Source organism: Cyprinodon variegatus, unplaced genomic scaffold (genome assembly GCF_000732505.1).
Source record: "Cyprinodon variegatus isolate N-32 unplaced genomic scaffold, C_variegatus-1.0 Scaffold147, whole genome shotgun sequence".
NCBI classification, from domain to species: domain Eukaryota; kingdom Metazoa; phylum Chordata; class Actinopteri; order Cyprinodontiformes; family Cyprinodontidae; genus Cyprinodon; species Cyprinodon variegatus.
The window spans coordinates 412,063-430,257 of record NW_015150600.1 but is presented as its reverse complement, the minus strand read 5'-3'; the positions used below and the strand labels follow the sequence as shown (position 1 = coordinate 430,257).

General features: G+C 37.1%; 2 protein-coding genes across 5 annotated transcripts in view; both read left to right on the top strand.

The window, feature by feature from the left end:
- Positions 1–7,887, top strand: part of ubox5 (U-box domain containing 5) — a 12,046-nt gene extending 4,159 nt beyond the window's left edge. For 2 of the 4 annotated variants that reach the window (XM_015377175.1, XM_015377177.1), the window contains 4 exons: positions 487–1,208; positions 1,322–1,953; positions 3,579–3,746; positions 6,163–7,887. In XM_015377175.1, coding sequence (XP_015232661.1) covers positions 487–1,208; positions 1,322–1,953; positions 3,579–3,746; positions 6,163–6,377 — 1,737 coding nt within the window. In that variant the 3' untranslated portion in view covers positions 6,378–7,887. The remainder of the gene's footprint in view (positions 1–486; positions 1,209–1,321; positions 1,954–3,578; positions 3,747–6,162) is intronic. The other 2 variants (XM_015377176.1, XM_015377174.1) reach the window with 1 other exon arrangement.
- Positions 7,888–10,775: 2,888 nt separating this feature from the next.
- LOC107086285 (vasotocin-neurophysin VT 1-like) lies at positions 10,776–13,329 on the top strand. The gene is made up of 3 exons (XM_015377121.1): positions 10,776–10,938; positions 12,552–12,756; positions 12,836–13,329. The coding sequence occupies exons 1-3, from the start codon at positions 10,819–10,821 to the stop codon at positions 12,970–12,972; spliced, it is 462 nt and encodes a 153-aa protein (XP_015232607.1). The 5' UTR covers positions 10,776–10,818; the 3' UTR covers positions 12,973–13,329.
- The last annotated feature ends 4,866 nt before the right edge of the window (positions 13,330–18,195 follow it).

Sequence of the window (18,195 nt, the reverse complement as noted above, 5' to 3'; positions counted from 1 at the left end):
TTTACAAATTAAGAAAAAAAATTCTGTACAGTCATTAAAACTGGTAACAGTGCTTGCTCAGGCAGTAAAGAATAAAACGTTTCATCATTCCCTTCCAGCTCCTTTGTTAATGTAAGGTCAATATTTCTATGTAACACAAATCTAACTTCTGGTGAAAGGCGGTGAAGGGTCACAAGTTGGAAGAATGGGCCAAAATCACACTGAACACACGTGCAACTAATTTCTTTATAGAGGAGGCATCTTGGAGCTCTCATCACCAACAAAGCCTTTTGTACAAATTATTACGCATCAATCTGTTTAATACTTTTTCATGTGTCATTTCTCGTCTGTTGTTTCTCTTTACGTATGTTTTACTTTGGTTTATACACCGGGAGAAAATTTTATGTGAATTGCACCATAGGAATATGTAAACATGTAATTGAAAAAGTGTTTAATATTTATTCTACCTGTTTGTCTGTTTCTATTTTTTACATTCCTTGGTTTAAGGTGACATTGAAGTTTGGCTTCCCCGTGGAGCTTTGCCGCGTCGATGTGGAGCTATGGCCCTTGGGAATGGACAGGGGCCAAGCCTGCAGGAGATTGGAGATCAGCACAAGTTCAGATACACCAACTCTGTCAAGTCGTGTGCCCGTTCATCGACAGGACCAGAGTAAAAGGCAAAAGAAGGAGCAGAACATAACTAACAGGCAGAAGCATCGACATGTCATTAGTAATGGCCATCAATGGAGTGTTCAGGCCCAGCAGTGGGGGACAGAAGCTCAAGACAGGCCTCAGCACACAGACTTCCAATCTCAGTTGAACTCTGAATCCAGCTGTTCTGAATCAGAGTTCAAGCTGGTTGCTCGATGTGAGCTCCGAGAGGAAACGCTAGTTTCATTCAGCCACTCGAACTTTCGCGCCCGAGCTCCATTCCTCTCCCCCGCTCCTCTACAGTCGGCAGCTTGTCGGCAGGAGAAGCTCTGGAGTCGGGGGCTGCCGTCGCTGGGTGCCGTGACGCAGCTTCGTGTCGCTGTGCCGTTCAGCGGTGCAGCATCTTCCCTTGGGCTGAAGGCGCTGGCTGTGTGGGGGCAACCTGCTCGCTGCTGCCCCACGGAAGAAGTGGAGAGGATTGAAAGAACCCACAAGGCTAATGAAAGACGGGTGGAGCCTCCTGCGTTCTTTGCTCCTCCTATCGGACAAACCAGACAAACACTCCAGGGCAACCTTAGGTAGAGAGCATTTGAAGTAATGTTTGATTTTCAGTTCATGAGGATATTGGGTTTTACTCTGGGTTAGATTGGGAGCAGAAAAATTTGATTTATATCTGCTTTTTTTTTTTTAGCTCTGGCAGTATTTCCATCCCAGATGAATTCCTGGATCCACTAACACAGGAAGTAATGATGCTTCCTATGCTGCTTCCTAGCGGGATGTCAGTAGATACTTCAACACTGGAAGAATACCAGAAGAGGGAGGCTACTTGGGGTCGGCAGCCAAACGACCCCTTCACCGGTGTCCCGTTCTCCTCCACCTGCCAGCCCTTGCCAAACCCTGAACTCAAAAGCCGAATCGACCGCTTCCTCCTGGAGAAAGGGGTTGTAGGAAGGGAGGGGGCGCTGGGAGGACAGGACAAGGGGCAGAATCCACAGGCTTCGAGGCTTGTAACTTCCAATGGTCAGAGACATTCACAGAGTTCTCCTGGTTTTATTAAGGCCCCAGTGAACACTAACTCTACTCAATTCACAACTAAAATAGGAGGTACTAGTCAGACCTCTGCTGAGATGGCAAATACTGACTCAGGACCATCATCTACTAACAGAGATGAAAAACCCAACACACACATACTTTCAAAGGATAATAATTCTTTGTTAAAAAGAGCAAAGAAACGAGATCGGAGTGAAATTTCATCAGGAGATTCAACAACTGAAAAACAACTGCTTCCCCAAAGCAAAAATATAAGAAATAATTCAGGTATAGGTGAGTATTTAATGTCTAAGGCTCTGTTGTTAAAGTTGAATCTTTACCTAAATGTAAACAACATCACGCACCTTTGTGAATGTGTGGAGTCAGATGTTTCCTTGTTCAGTTCAGAGGGGGAAGTTACTTTATGAAATGCCTACCAGTTTACAAAGTTTGACTTAAAATGTCAGTTCAGGATCCAGTATGGCTGCTCCCACAATAACACGTGTCAAACCTGCAGGATTATTGGTCATTGACTCTTCTAACGCCTTTATCTGTAGTCATAGTAGAGTGAAAACTCAACATTTGTGGACATTTTTCAAGTATTGCATAAATCCATAGAATGTAGAGGAATATAGTATGTTGTTAGTATATTTTCACTAATGCTCTTTAGCAAATCTCACATGCATGATGTTCCATCATTATCTAATGTTTTTTTTTTTTAAGTATCCATTATGTACTGTAATGTTGGGCAACATCAAACTTTGTGACTAATTTTACTATTTTAGGCTTTGTATCAAAAAGCTTTGAATCATTTAGATCAGCATTCATTTTACCGTTCAAGATAAGATAAAAATCAGGATGAGAATAATTTATTAAATGTACCAAACAAAAACATTTAGCACCATGTATTAAACCCACACCAACCATTTAAAAAAGTCCTAACTGATGACAGCAGCCCTGAGCTTTTTTATACAACTACACCAATAATCTGCTTGTATTATTACCCCAGTATTTATTTTTATGTTAGCATTTCAATTTTCTGACATTGAAAGATATTCTGTTATTTTACTTTGGACGGTGAGAACACTATTAATGACAATTTAATTTTTTTACTTTTAGTGTCAACTAGAGCTTAATTTATGATTATTGCAGTTTTGCTTATAGGCATTATCCACTCTCGCAGACATCTGCTTGTACTTGCTAATTATTTTATTACCCTGCTTTTAAGCTCTCCATGCTTCCAAATAAGCTGGATGGGGCTTGTTGTTTAATGCCTTATGAAAAATGATTTAGAAAGTGAAGTCATTGAGAAGCTACATGTGCGTATTTGCCATGAATCAATAGCAGAACAACAATAACGTGGAGAACATATTTACCAGGAATATTGCAGGTTTTGTTGATCTCCCACAGCATTCATTTCTGTTCATCTTCAGCTCCATTGAACAAACAGTCAGCTCTGCTTATGCTTTGTGTTTTTCGTAGTATGTCCCACAGTCTGTTGCTTCTGTCTGTTATCTTAAGAGACTCCTACGCTGTCTCTTTTTTGGCGTTTAGCTTACAGAATTACCATCACCTAGCTGCTGCATGCTGAAGAGCTCCACTGTATAGAACTGATCATGGACCTGTTTTTCTATTGACATGTTTAGCTTGCATAATGCATGAGTTCTACAATTAAAAACACTCTTAATTAATTGTATTAGAGCATAAAATGATGATTATTACAGTTACTATTTTAAGATAATTTGGTCTAACATATTAGCATATTACATCCCACCTCTATCTGGAGTTGTATTCGAATACATGGATATGTCACATATGTGCATGTTTTTTTCATTTTTCATTCACGGTTCACAGAGTTGTAAACTGTGCACATTATGCATACCAACAAATTCTCCCTGTTTTTATGTGGTTGTTTTTAGAGCTTAACGTCAGTTCCCACGAGCAGCTTCTCTCAGCCAGCCTTGATGAGGCCCTCTTCTCTGCCCTGCAGGGCCGACCTTCCTTTACTTCAAACCTGCTCCACCACGGAGAAAGTACATCACAGTCAACAATATGCCAAAGTTCAGGCTTTACAAGCTCGTCTACAGGTATGATCAGTTCCCTCTGGCTCATTGTAGGTATTTCACAATATACCTGGAGTTTACAAGAAACTCTATTTGCCTAAGAGTGAAGATGTGTTTCTCAGTCGTTTTTCATTGTGAAAGCAATCGGCTAAGTTCCCAGAAAATATAACTTAATTTGACTTTTCAGGTATGATTTATTTTGTTCCTCTTAAGGGTAGCTGCAGTTTACAACAGCTGTCATGTGCCATGTTATAGCAAATTTCCACCAGCAGTCCGTGGACAGGTTGATGTTATACTTTCAAAATTTCATCATATATATAAAGAATAATAAATGCAAGCATCTCTTCATTCCCATCATAAAAGCACTTTCCACTCAGTCACTCAGAGTTTACAGGGCTCATATTACAGTCATTCAATTGTTAAAATAACTGTTTTATTTTCTGAAAGCAGTCAGTCAGAAATGTCTCACATATTCTTCTCAGACACAGAATATGTTGTAGTATTACAGTGTTTACTTTTTAAGAGGAAAAGAAATGATTTGGTTTACCAGCATAATTTCTGCAATTTTTTTTTTTAACAGTGATCATAATTTTAATGCATAACTTAAATAAGAAGAAAGGTGAAAGTTGTAGCTGCTGGTTGTCCTTTTTCAGAACCAGCGCCATAAGGCAGAGAAAAGCTATTTATTTCATAATATTATATAGGATTTAACTTCTAGTTAACGCAGAGATATCTCCATTCTCCTATGGGGGGAAAAAATCACCTTCATATTCACGAGTGCTGCAGTTTTGTTTTTTTTACTTTAGTTATCTAGTTTTATAAACAGATATGTGTTGCAAGCTCCTTTTCCACTTGACCTAATGTTTGTGATTAAAATACCCACTGATGAGCGTAACATGTGCCCCCACTTTTAAAATTCAACCTGCGGCGCTGGACAGCACGCCTGAAACACTAGTCTGGGCTATTTCACTGTCTTCAAAGGTGTGCTGGAAAGGTGGAAAAAACTGTTGCAATGAGCTATTCCCAATAATAAATTACTCTATAGTTAATATGTACAGTACCTGCTATTTTTAGTAGCATATCACTCATTCTCCTGTTGTTTATTAAGCCTGTGCTTCCGTCTCACAATAATAACCACTTTTTTTTTTTTTTTTTTTTTTGTTTGAGCTTGCCTGAAATTTACATGCACTAAAAATAGATGCAGAGACTACACCACAATCCATTTCAGGTTTGATACATTTTACTTGCTGATGACGAGTAGTTAGATTTGCATGTCCTCCCCCCAGTATTTTTTATGTTCTGATGATTAGCATATGTTCTACATATTTCTAAAGGCAAACAGGCTGTATAATTTGATTTTAGAGTCAAAAACCCCATGTGCACCCGTTGTAGAAGAAGTTTGCATACTTGCTATCAAGCTTGGTGGTATTTTTACACATGCAAACCTGTAGTAGGTCATGGCCATAGTGTGACTGAAAAAGACTTTTCTTTTTACACAAACAATTTATTTTTTTGCTTTCTCTAAAATATATATATATTTTTTAATCCAAGCAGAAACAAACTCATTGATTTTAAAATGGCAGAAATAGTTTTTAAGATTAGTTTTTAACAACAATATTTCTCTCATAGTGCTGGTTTAAAGTTTACAATATGTTTTCCCAAACTGATCATAAATCATATCTGAATTGAAGCTGTAATGCTATATATAAGCTATTTGTTTTCCATGGTAGAACAGTTTTATGAAATGTACCTTTCAAAATATTTATTTTGAAAAATATTTGAATATATTGTGGATTAGTTTGAATAATATAGAAGTCTCAAATATGTATATACATGTCCACAAGGAAATGTATAGAAACCTAATCTGGGCACGATTGGAAGGCAGGATTTAAGCAATAATCTGTCTTGTAATGGTAGATCTTGTTTAAATTGTTTATTTATTATTTAATTGGAGCCAACATGAGCCCCATAAATAGTCTTTGCATTATCAGTGAACTCGGGTTGGAAGGTTGGGCAGAATCTGAAAAATGGTTAAAAGAAAATCTATTATCTCCTTAACCAACATGGTGACGTTTGTCTGAAGTTGACTCTTTTTTTAAATGTTTTTAGATTAGACAAAAATCTAACTTGTGGAATCAGTTCTTGTTTATTCTAAATAATTCGTTATATATACGGCATTACAATTGCAACCTGAAAAAAAAATTACAATCATCATTAAATGACAAAAGTATTATGACATCCATGCCCTTAATAAGTGTATTTAAACCTCTGACTTGTAGTGTATGTTATCAGTTCATAAAACAAGAAATTATGCCAATGTTCACAATTTTAACATCATGTTTTCATGACTTAAGAAGTGTAATATTGTGTTGTTTAAAATGTAAAAGGTTATTTATTTTATTCAACCTTTGTTTTTCCCTCCCCTGTGTTTTCTAAACAGATGGAAAGGTGTGCTCTCAGTGTTCCAGCTCCGTCTCCATTTACTCTCCATCAGCGTCTTCTATCTACCGGCTGATATGTGGCCACTTGCTGTGCCGCGCCTGTGTGCAGAAAGAGACTAAGCCATTAAACTCTGCCAATATCTCCAGTCATATTTTATGTCCATCTTGTCAAAGTCCTACCCCACGCTGTAACATTACACGTGTCCATCACTGATGAAAGATTTATTGTGCAACAACTGTTTTTTTTCCCCCTGATTAATACTTGAAGAAATATACTTGTTGCTGTGAATTCATGTCTGCGGCTTATTTAGCAGCAGTGTATCTTATTTTCAAGCTTTAAAAGTCTGTCAAAACTCTGATGACATCACCCTCTGTGTCCTCCACTGAAGGAAAGAACAGCACGGATCTTTTCATTGAGATCGTATAAAAATAAACATATGCATAAATTCTTGTCCTCTTCCACCCCCTCTACCTTTCTGTTGGACTCTGTAATGGCGGTGAAGTCGCAGCCTTGGTGCCGTCATCTTTGTACAGATGGGTGGAGGCGTGGCTGCACGGAGGATGGAAAAAGAATGAGGGGCAGCAACACTTGAGGTTGATGGTGAGAAAAATTTTAAGAGGGAATAGAGCTGATCCAAGGCTGGGTGGTCTTTGTGGATAAAGCTGAAAGGGTCACGATCAGCTAATCGTTTTATGTTTTACTCACCTTGTCCTCATGTCTGGCCCCTGTCTCAGTTTGCTTTTTAAATGAAGGCAGAACATTTTATGTAAAAAAACTCTTAGGAACCTATATGTTGGTTTAACTAGGATATATATTATAAAGAGCTCTGTGAACCCACGAAAGACGAAAAATTTCATTTGGATGCGGAAATGGTGGAATGGCCTCCACTCATTACTGACCTCAGCTCTACTGAACACTTAGAATCAATGGATAAAAGCAATAGTGAATTAAAAAATGCATGTTTCACACAAATGTTGAATTATGTATAGGTAGGGGCATTGTTTTGATAAAGAAATTATCGACCCAAACCACATTTCCAAATGTGTTTATTTGTGACACTGGTTGGATCAGAGAAAACCCACAATAAGTTTTTTTTTTTTTAAGCAGTTTAATGTTCTCTAATTCTTCCCACCTGAAAATGTCTGCACCTTTCTAAAATAGTTTGACATGTTATTGACAAAAAAGAAAAAAGTAATGGAGCTGCGGTGTACAAAAGTGTTAATGTGAAGTTGTAGCTTGAACATTTATTTGTCTTCACAGTCATAAACAGCATCATATCTGTGTTGGTTTCCCTGACAACATTAAGCATAACCAAGGTCGTGATCCTGTATCCGCTCAGTTTAACTGGAATCAGTAGTTCTGCATCCGCAATAAAGGCATCAGCCTCACTGATTCAGCTGGAGGCACAGAAAGTACCCATAAATAAAAAGGCTAAATGAAACCTGCTGTGATGTTTCTCTTCTGTTCAACTTTGTATTTAACCCCAATTTTATTTATCAGTGAAACTCTTACGTTACAGTTTTAATTAGTGTTTCTTTATGTGATCAAGGAAGGATTTAGATAAACCATGCAGGTTTTCTTTATGTCTAAACTAAAAGTCTTAAAAGATGCAATGCAATAGAAATATTGACCGTTTCATTGTTTTTCAAAGCAAACTTCTTAAAAAAGGAGTGAGTTCCATTAATGGATGATGACTAATAACTTGCTGTGTCTAACTTTCAGACTGTTTTTATTAAAGATGTGCTTTTCAACAATAATTTGCCATTTATTGACAATGCAGATAAAGTTAAACACTTTTAGTGTGAAAACCATGTATAAAATATATAAATGTGGTTGAACTATGAGAGCTAATAGGTTGAGCAGGAAGTCAACAGTTCTAAAGTTCTATCTGCATAATTTTTCCAGTTAAGTTTAAAAGGATTTTTATACTTTTGAAACGTTTGTACAAAATGTCTGCTGATGCCTAAACATCATATTGAATCCATAATCTGCTAAGTGAATAGCTTAGATCACCTATCTACCTTCCATGTTAATGAAAAACGAGTGAGAGTTGCGGTTGTTAGGAATGCACTGAATGCTCTCCGTGAGGCAGTGATGGGGAGATTTATAAACTCACTGATGGTATCCCTGAAAGGGAAGCATAGACAATATTTTTGACTCAAAGGCAAAATGTGATCTGTGATTATTTTTTTTTTGTGTGTGTGATATACCTTATTCATAGCCATTCACATTGCCATTAATGTTCATAAATATCAAGTTCTAACCCATCTAGTTTTATCGTTCTTTCACTATAAACTTGTTAGGAATCCAGTTTGTGTGGGTTGTTTGTGTGTTTTTCCCTCCACCACCAGGTGGTGCCCAGTCCCCATTGGCCCTCCTGCACACCTGCGGTTTGTTGGATCATTACTGAGGAGTATTTGAGCAGTGGACTGTCACTACCTCGACGCCAGAGTGTTTGCCAGTTTTGGGTACTCTAGCCAAGCTGAGATTAGCTCAGTCCAACCTGAGCCTTTGTTTCTCTGAGTCTAATATTGTTTTTGTCTTTGCCTTTCGGTAGGAAGCCTTCCTGTGTAACTGGTTGCCTGGTTTTCTCCCCCTGGAAGGATTATGTGAGTTCACACTGAGCAGGAGAAAACATCCACAGGTGCCGTTCAAGTCCCTTTCGGAAATCCAAGTGACAGCCCGCTCCATTGGTCCTCCGGGTACAATGAAGGTCTAGCTGTCCACTCTCCAACGAGTTCCCTGTTCTCTAGATAAACCCACACTGACTGGATTCAAGGATTAACAAGAACCCCCTCAAACATGAATCCCGCTCCAGCAGTATTCAAGCCTCAGTCAATTTTACTACGGTCCCTGAACTGATCACTGCGATCTCCTTTTCAGACTTTCCAGTTCTGGTTCACCAGTTCACTGAGTTCCAGATCCAACTCCTGTACTCATTACCTCAATAAACCTGTTTAACTTTTCCGCTGGTTCTCTGAGTGGTTGTCTGCATGTGGGTCAGGTCTCTTAAAACAATCATGACAAAACTGTGATTATGATAATAATCATATCTATAGTGATATATTGCTGGCAATAGTTGTCTACATTCAAATGTCCCACAAAACACACACCAAACCGGTGTAGATTATTTCCATTATATAGTTCCTTTATTTATAGTTAGAAATTCTGTGGTGAAAAAATACTATGATAGTTTAACTTAGAAGTGATAAATAACTACTAAGTTAATGACACTGCAGCATGTGCAGCAATAGTTTGGTTTTAAAAGCCAAATAGTATATTATAAAGGGAAACTGCAGTCATATTCAGAGTTAAACAAAGTCCGAAGATTGATGGAAATGGAGAAAACAGAGACTTGCATATTCACTGTAAAGCTTACTAATATGTAAGCATGTAATATGTAGTATGTGATGATACTGCATGGAGTAACAACACTAGTGATCTATACCACTGCACACCAGCATAATGATCCCTGTTAGAACAGTGGCGGTAATTACAATGTTAATGTGAATGCTGTCAAATACAGTATTTTAAATTACAATTCAAGCCAATTGTTTTTCTTTGGGTTATCACAGGGAGAATGCTTTTATAGCCCATGTTCAGTACTAGATATTTAATGAACCTGATATTGTCTACCGTCCTAATACAGAAGCGGTGAAGCTGGGGCCATCATCAAATAACAGGGTGCTAGTTTGTTACATTTCATAGCTACTATGCTCAGGTGACAGTTTCTAGTTTGCTCTACCACCCTGGATAAATAGCTTTATAGATCTTGATTTCATGAGCTTAAATTTGAGCTGTAGATCTTGCAATCGCTACTTTCCCCCCCCCCAAAAGGTAGGAAAAGAAGTAAAGATCCTTATGTTTTTGTAAATTTGGTGAAAAATAAATGGAATTGTATCTCTCCTGGTTGCTTTAATATACTTTAATTTGGAAAAGTTGTTTCAAAATGCTATTTAAGAGTAAAATCCTGGAGCCTATTATAGGCCCGTTTTGCTCATTAACCTGTTGATGCTCAGTTTTACCTTCTGTCGTTTAGTTAATCAGCCTCACAACAACTAATAAGAGAGAAACAACCCAAAGCATGCAGGAAAACAGAACAATCAACTGAAATATGTTTGTTGGAAATGCTAATTTTTTTACGCTCATCAACAAGTTAGTCAGCCTCTTAATTTGTGTGACCCTGAGGTTCCCATGGTCTCTCTTGGCTGCAAGGAGAAAAAAAGGCTGCAGTGAACAACTAAGCTGTGCATGATCATCATAAGTTGTTCTTCATCTGACTACATTTGTATAAATCCCATTAGTTGTTTTTAAACTCCAATTAATTGTTTTGTCTCCTCAGATTTATTGTGTCACCCAGGGCTGGAATGATTCTGAAAAGCTTATTAGAAGCAAAATGCGGCGCAGGGCTGAATACAGATGCTGTTTTCTTGCGTAGATTTGGTTGATGTCCACATCCAATGCAGACGCACATCTGTTGCGACCCCTCGTGCACAGGCTCGCGCACGAAGCCTGGGGGTGTAGAGTCAGTGACGTCAGGTGTAGGTCTCATTGTCCAGGTGTTTATAAGTGAGCAATGACCGGAGTGGGGGACGTCAGACAGACATCCAGACCAACGGAGGAAATAACAGGTGCTCGATCAGAACCAGCAGCCATGCATCACTGCCTGCTCCCCCTGTGCGTCCTGGGACTCCTCGCCCTCTCCTCCGCCTGCTACATCCAGAACTGCCCGCGAGGAGGGAAGCGCGCGCTGCCGGAGGGAGGCATCAGACAGGTGGGCACCGATGGGATTTTTTTTTTATATTATATTTTTTTATTTCATATATTTATATATTTTTTATATATATATATTAAAAAATGTTTGATAACGCTTAAAAATAAAAGAATATTTTTTTTTAATGAAGTTTGGTTTGGTCATTTTTTTGGTTATAGGCTTTTTAGGTAAACTGTAAGAGAATAAATAATTATGAATGTAATTTAGGCCCACGTTTCTTTCTCTTATTTTCACTTTTAGAAAGAGTTAAACCTATTAACCTTATTAGGATGCATGCAGGATTCCGATTTTTATTATTTGTTTTATTGTTTTCTATTATCTTTCTGATGCATAGGTTATATAATAAAGAGACTGTGAGATAAATAGACTTTTATATATAAAAATGTATATGAATTGTGAGTCAATTTATTCCTAAAATCAGGAAATCTATTTTTTTTTTTTTTTATGAAGATTTAAAACCATTTATAAACCAGTTTTTGTGTCCAGTTATATTTTTAGAATATATTTTCAGTATAGAGGGAAACTAATATAAGGAACAGCCTATATAAGCATATATGGAACAACTTTAAGGATTGATTTTTGTTTTCTTTCTTTTTTTTCTTCTTTTTTTGCTTCAGTAACTACCTAGAGGGAGTTTAAAATATGAAATCTTGATAATACTTGAATATCATAGATAGCTTTTATTATGCAGAGTATAATGTCCTACATTCATATGCCTTAAGGAAGTGGGGATTTTATCCTAAGATAAATAAAGCTAAAAAGGTGTGAGACGAATTGAGAGAAGAAATAATTAAATATCCACCTTAAATTAACACAATTTAAAACCTTTAGAAAACATGAAGAAAGGGGTAGAAAATCAGCTTTTTTCAAAAAACAAATTCAATGTATTTTATTATTTTTTAATACATTATTCTATCCTACAGATTTAATCATTTATTAATAAGAAATATATATTTAAACACATATACTGTAAAGTAAAATCTTTATATCCTTACTTGAATAAAACCATTCATATAAAGGTAATTTACAATGTGGAAAAGAGGAAAAGAAAAGAATGTTAAAGACCTAAAATGTGCTTTAAAAAATAGCAACATTAAAGCACTACTTTAAAAAAAAAAAAACAATAAATCTAGATTTCAAATGTAAATATGTTTTAGACATCAGAAGAGACCTGTAATAATTTATATTAACACTACAGTGTTACTCTGACTAAAATGTACATTTCTACAATAGTATGAGAAATTTGATTTTCAGTTACATACTTTAATGTGACATGAATATTTTACAGTTTTTTAACCTGAACAAATGAAAAAAATTGAGTTTTATATTATTTTATAAAACTAAGAGCTGTTATTATGTTGAACTGTAAAATAATAGATATGAAATTTATTATCTTCTACATCTGCACAAAGTAGATTGCTTTATATTTTTAATTATGTTTCAAAAATCAAGGAAAATTCATTGTTTGCAGACCGTAACATGCGACATATTGACATTACAGGAAAATGATACACCTTTGAATAAGCTTTTATTTAATGTTACTGCGAAATTAAAGAGCAAACTGATTCTGAATGCTAGAATAATCTGGCATTTAACTCTCTGCCTTTCTCTAGTGCATGTCCTGTGGCCCCGGAGACAGGGGCCGCTGCTTTGGCCCCAGCATCTGCTGTGGAGAGGGTCTGGGCTGCCTCCTTGGCTCAGCAGCATCAGCTCACTGTGAGGAGGAGAACTACCTGCTCACCCCCTGCCAGGCAGGAGGGAGGCCCTGTGGACCTGAGGGGGGGCGTTGTGCCTCCTCAGGACTCTGCTGTAACTCTGGTACAGTCTATGAAATCTGCATTTTGAAGTGTGTTTATCGTCTACATGATGATTGAAACCAATTCTTGTTGTATCTCAGAGGGCTGCATGGTGGACTCTGATTGCCTTGGGGAGACCGATGCCACGGATCCATCCCAGAGCTCTTCAAGGAACTCCCCAACAGATCTGCTGCTTCGTCTCCTCCACGTGGCCAGCAGAGGACAGAGCGATTACTGATCCTACAGATGGCAAGCTCCCCTACTTGCTCCTAAAGACCTGCAGCTAGAACAGATATAAGGCCTCAATCTGTGAACTCTGAACCCAGTCAGTTTGTCCTGTCCTAATCGTTTTTTCTGTGCTCTTCAACCCTGTTTTACAAATTCAAACATATTTCAAACCCCTAGACAAAGATAGTATAATACAAACAGCTAATTTCTTCTTTACTGTCACTTTCAAAGGAACTGTACATACATGCACATAATGTACACAATCAAGTCAAAGAAAACTGTAAAATAAACAACGGATCATGAAGTAAACAGTCACTGCCTCACGTTTGCTTCAGTCAGTTTCTCCTGTTTAGCAGAAATGTATATGAAGAAGAAAAATTTGGTGCATCTCTGCCTAAAGTCCTCTGTTGTTTTTTCTCATCATACCTGCAGGTTTGTATTATAGTCACACCTTGTGCATGAAAGAGAATGGAATGATAACTACTGTACACAAGAGTAATTAATGAGATCTAGCCAGTAATTTACTTGGCATTTTGGCTCAAATCAACATCATCGTTTCAAGCACTAAGCTCTCACTGTCTTGTATGAACATGTTTACTTTGATAAATGAAAGGCTGGGAGTTGTAATTTTCTATACACCATTTTTATGTGATGAATGAATTGTGACATTGGTGCCAAAGATTTAAATGATGGCAGTTTGATGAAGTGGATACAGAACCTCCCTGGTGCTGTATCCTTCGGGTTTACGGTTAGTTTATTTATTTAGTTTTACTTTTAAATTCAACCTTGCATCAAGTGTCCCTGACTGCATCTTCCCCTTCATGGTGCAATATGGAGCAATGTGGATTTTCAACCATTCTTGGAACAAAATGCTTTATAAATCTTGAAAGTTTTGATTTCAGTTCAGGTTTTCAGTTCTTTGTGTAGATTGTTAATTTAATTTGTTATCAGTCATGTGGCTTCAACAGCTCCATCATCTTACGGTAGCTTAAATTTGATGTGACATTGACCCTGCTGTGGGTTCAGGTTTGCTGTCATGCAGAAAAAAATCCCTCTTTGGCTTCACTTTTCATATTATTATCAGTTTAGGGACCTGTCCAGACTTTACCCCCAGCTCTCCTCCAGTTAGTTTTAGATCTGCGTCTACCAGATGCTGAAAAACAACTAAAACCTATAATGTATCCGTCTGATCGCCTGTAGCACGGTGTTTTAAGGGTTGGTCTAGTTATAATTTCAGTGTTCAGACCAGGTTGTCCAAGTAATTTACTGGGTTTTTCCAATGTGCTGCAAGACACCGTAAAAAAAAAAAAAAAAAAAAAAAAAAAAAAAAAAAAAAAAAAAGCCTTAATATGCTTTAAATTTAACAGCGAAGAACAGAACATTTCTGAAGTCTATCCAGGTTGAGTGGATTACTTATCTTGCTGTGAAAACTGTATGTGCAGTTTCCAGGTCTTTCTGAGACTTTACAGTACATCTAAAAAAATATTCACAGCACACCACTTTTTAAACAGCATCTAATGCTGTTACAGTCTTATTCCAAGTGGTATTAAATTATTCTTCTTCCTTAAAAAGTCCCTGACCAGAGAAAGGGAGAATCTAAGCTGGGACCAGCTATAAGAAACTGATTCTCACTCCATATTTTTACAACTAGTGGATGAAATCGAAATGTCAGAATATTAAACAACAAAAATGATTGCAATGATTTAGATATTTATTATTTATTATTGTAAACTCAAAAGCATTAGAGCATAGTTTTAATCTATCATTCATTACAGGTACAGTTCCAAGCAATAGCCAATGTTCAAATCTGGCAACAAGCACCATTTAACCACCGATACAGTGATGTCTTTAAAGCATAATTTATTGCAACATTGACTTTGATAGACTTAAAAAACGTTTGACAATTAATCATACAATTACAATTAATCATAATGTTTAAGAAAAAAATTCGAACATTTTCGTATAATTGGATTTATAATACAGTGTTTAGGGGATTTACAAAATAGGAAACATTTCATAAACATGTTCTTCATACATGGACATTGTCTCTGGCTATGGGGACAATATGTAGCCCAAAATAATTTATTTTATATACTATTGACTTATACAATGTTTCTAACCCTATCCGGACCGCAGTCCACTAATCCGGGACCTTTGCTCTATAGGATACCTCTCTTATATTCTTCTTTGCAGTACATCTCAATCTTCCTCAGATTTAGACTTGATGTGAGAAGTCTGTTCACAGCCCTTTAGAGATGATCAGTCAGACTTAAGGTTGGACTCTGGCCCCTCCAGGGTATTCATAGAGTGCCTCTGAATCTACTCTATTCAAATCTTGGTGTGAGCTTTGGGTTGTTTCCCCAATCTGAGATAGGAGCTCTCTGGAGCAGGTTTTACCTCCAGCTCTCTGCACATTGATGCCTTTATCTTTCCTCTATCCTGACTAGTCCATCAGTTCCTGCTGCTTAAAAGCATCCAGATAATATAATGCTTGCCACCACCATGCGTCACTGTAGTGATAGTACCGTATATGTCTTGTATATGTCTTGTTTCCTCCAAACACAAATGCTGGCATTCACACCAAATAGTTTAATCTTTGTCTTAGACCAGATAATTTTGTTTCTCATGGTCTGAGAGTCATTTTGCACCTTTTGGTAAATGCTGAGGTCACCTCCTTCCCCAATCTCTATGTTTAGACAGGAGGTATAACCACAAGGAAAACCCAGTCCTGGTGGTTCTAAACTTTTTCCATTTATAAATGATGGAGGCCCTCTGTGCTCATTTGGACCTTCACCACATTCAAAAGGCTTTTCTGTTTCCTCTCCAAGACAGTCCTTTCTCAGAGGTCTAAAACAATTACTTTGACTTCATGCTTTGTTGTTTGAGCTCTGGCATGTACTTTAAACCATGAATAGAAACATAAATGTGATTCTTAGTTTTCCATTTATAATACATTTGGCAACAGTCTTACAAATGTTGCATAGATATCACTGTGCTGTGAATACTCTTCCATTAGACTGTATAGAAATTTAGGGAAACTTTATGGGAGTGGTGGACTAGTGGTTAGTACATTGCACTTGGGTTCCAGAGGCTCTGGGTTTGAACCCCACTCCCATAGACTGCCATTCTGGCTCCATGAGCAAAGATCCTTAACGGCACACAATGGCAGCCCACAGCCCCCCCAAGGGGGAGAGTTAAATGCAGAGAATTCATGTCGTTGGTTTGTATTTGTGACAGTGCAAAGTTAAATTCATTCATTCATAGAAGTCTCATACCCTTCTGGTGTCTGATCTTCTTAACCTTGCCCTCTCCTGCGGTTTAGGGTTCTCTAAACAATTGAAATATCTCAGCATATGCAGTAGTTGTTCAGACATATAAAGCTTGTATTATTCTATATGTCATATACTCAAAGGGATTTCAGGTATTTGTACTTTCAACAGATATATTGCAGTGAATTCAATCAGCTTTCTCATTGAGCTTCCACCATAAAACATGGATAACAGGGGATTAGTTGGGATTCCAAAGCAAATCTCTATAGCTTATTTAACTAAACTGACATAGATGATATAACACCTAAGAGTACTAATCTTCCAATGTCTCACTGGTTCAGGCAGAAAGGACAAATGAAGGCTGCAAATCTTGTTTCAAAGTCTTGAACGTGGGAACAAAAGTCCATTATTAAACCAGGAGGATTTTTTTTATGTTGGTTTTGATTGCTAACCCCATCAGTTAATGTATTATCCAACAAGCTGTCTTTGCTACCTTAAAAATGCCCTAAGGGGTAAAGCATTTTTTCCCTTAATTATATTGTCTGCTTGCATGCTCAGTTAAAGTTGCAAAATATGCAACAGAGATGTGGGAAGAGCATGCTATGAACTTTGCCTGAGAAGGTACTGTTTAGGCCTGATGCCAATCATCAGTACATTTTATTTTTGTTTTGGGAAAAAAACTTTACTAAAATGATGTCAAAGATCTAAAGTGAGTCTTAAAATAAGCATGGATACATGTATCGAAACTGCAGCCGTTAAACTGCTTACAGTGAAAAACAATGTACACCTTTCTAGGGACATGCTTCCTTTGGAAATGTATAAATATTTTCTTAGTATGCTGACTGCTGTCTTTACATCGTGATATATAGTGGAGTGAACTTGACTATATAACACAACAATAACTTAACTGGACTTAACTGGGAGTAGATTATTTTACGCAAAAAGTTTTAAGCAAAAATTATGCTTTCTAGTCTGGAGAATATCTTTAAAGTTGTGTGTTTCTTTATGCAAATGGGATTTTTAATCCAAGAAGTTATTTTGCCATCTTAGTATTTAACAAACATGTTCTTTTAAATTGATTTTTATTTATTTCTTTATTGTAGGACTGGTGTCTTTCTTTATATGCTGGACTGGTTGCGGCAAGTAAAACTAAAATACAATTCTTTAAAAATACATTTAATAAATCTATATAATCATATTCCCCATTACTTTAAAGCAGTCAAAAACAACCACACTAATCACTAATTTTCAAATTATCCACCCACTAATTCAAGGGTCAAACATTAGCAGAAGAAGCGCTGGTATAATGGTTTCCTTTAGGTCAGCCTCGCCGTTCTGGACGTCCTCACAGTCACAGCTGTTTACCTCCTCAGGGGATTGCTCTGTAGCTTTTCCTTAATATACCAAACTTTTTGTTGTATAATTTATATCTTATAAAACAGAATGCCTTTCTCCATTAAAAACAGAAAATGAGAAAACATTTTCAAAACAGTCTCATTGAAGTGCATGGAACCAAATATAAACAGACCGTTTTCCAGAGCAAGAGAGGCTGCTCGTGACATGCAAGCAACCATACCTCAGTGATGGAAAAATCATGTTTCATTGTGCGTTACACTGCCATGAAAAGTACTGCCACATACTGTATTGCTGCACAAGTTAGCTAAAAATAAAATGAACTAGAAACATCATGTCAATATCTACAGCATTTTAATTATTCCAGTATTTACCTTTTTCTCTCATCTTTTCTAAAGACAAACAGGTGAATTTAAGGACTTCAGTGGTCTTGTAAGCAGAGAAACAAACGAATCCAGCATTGAACCATGAAACACTGAGACAGGGTGACAAATATTACAAGTAAACCAGAAGAGCTACTCAGAGGAAATGAGTTGAAGCTAAAGCAGAAAGAAACATAAGACAGCTGGAGTAGGAAGACTAAAAAACTAGGATGAATTTGTACAGAAATA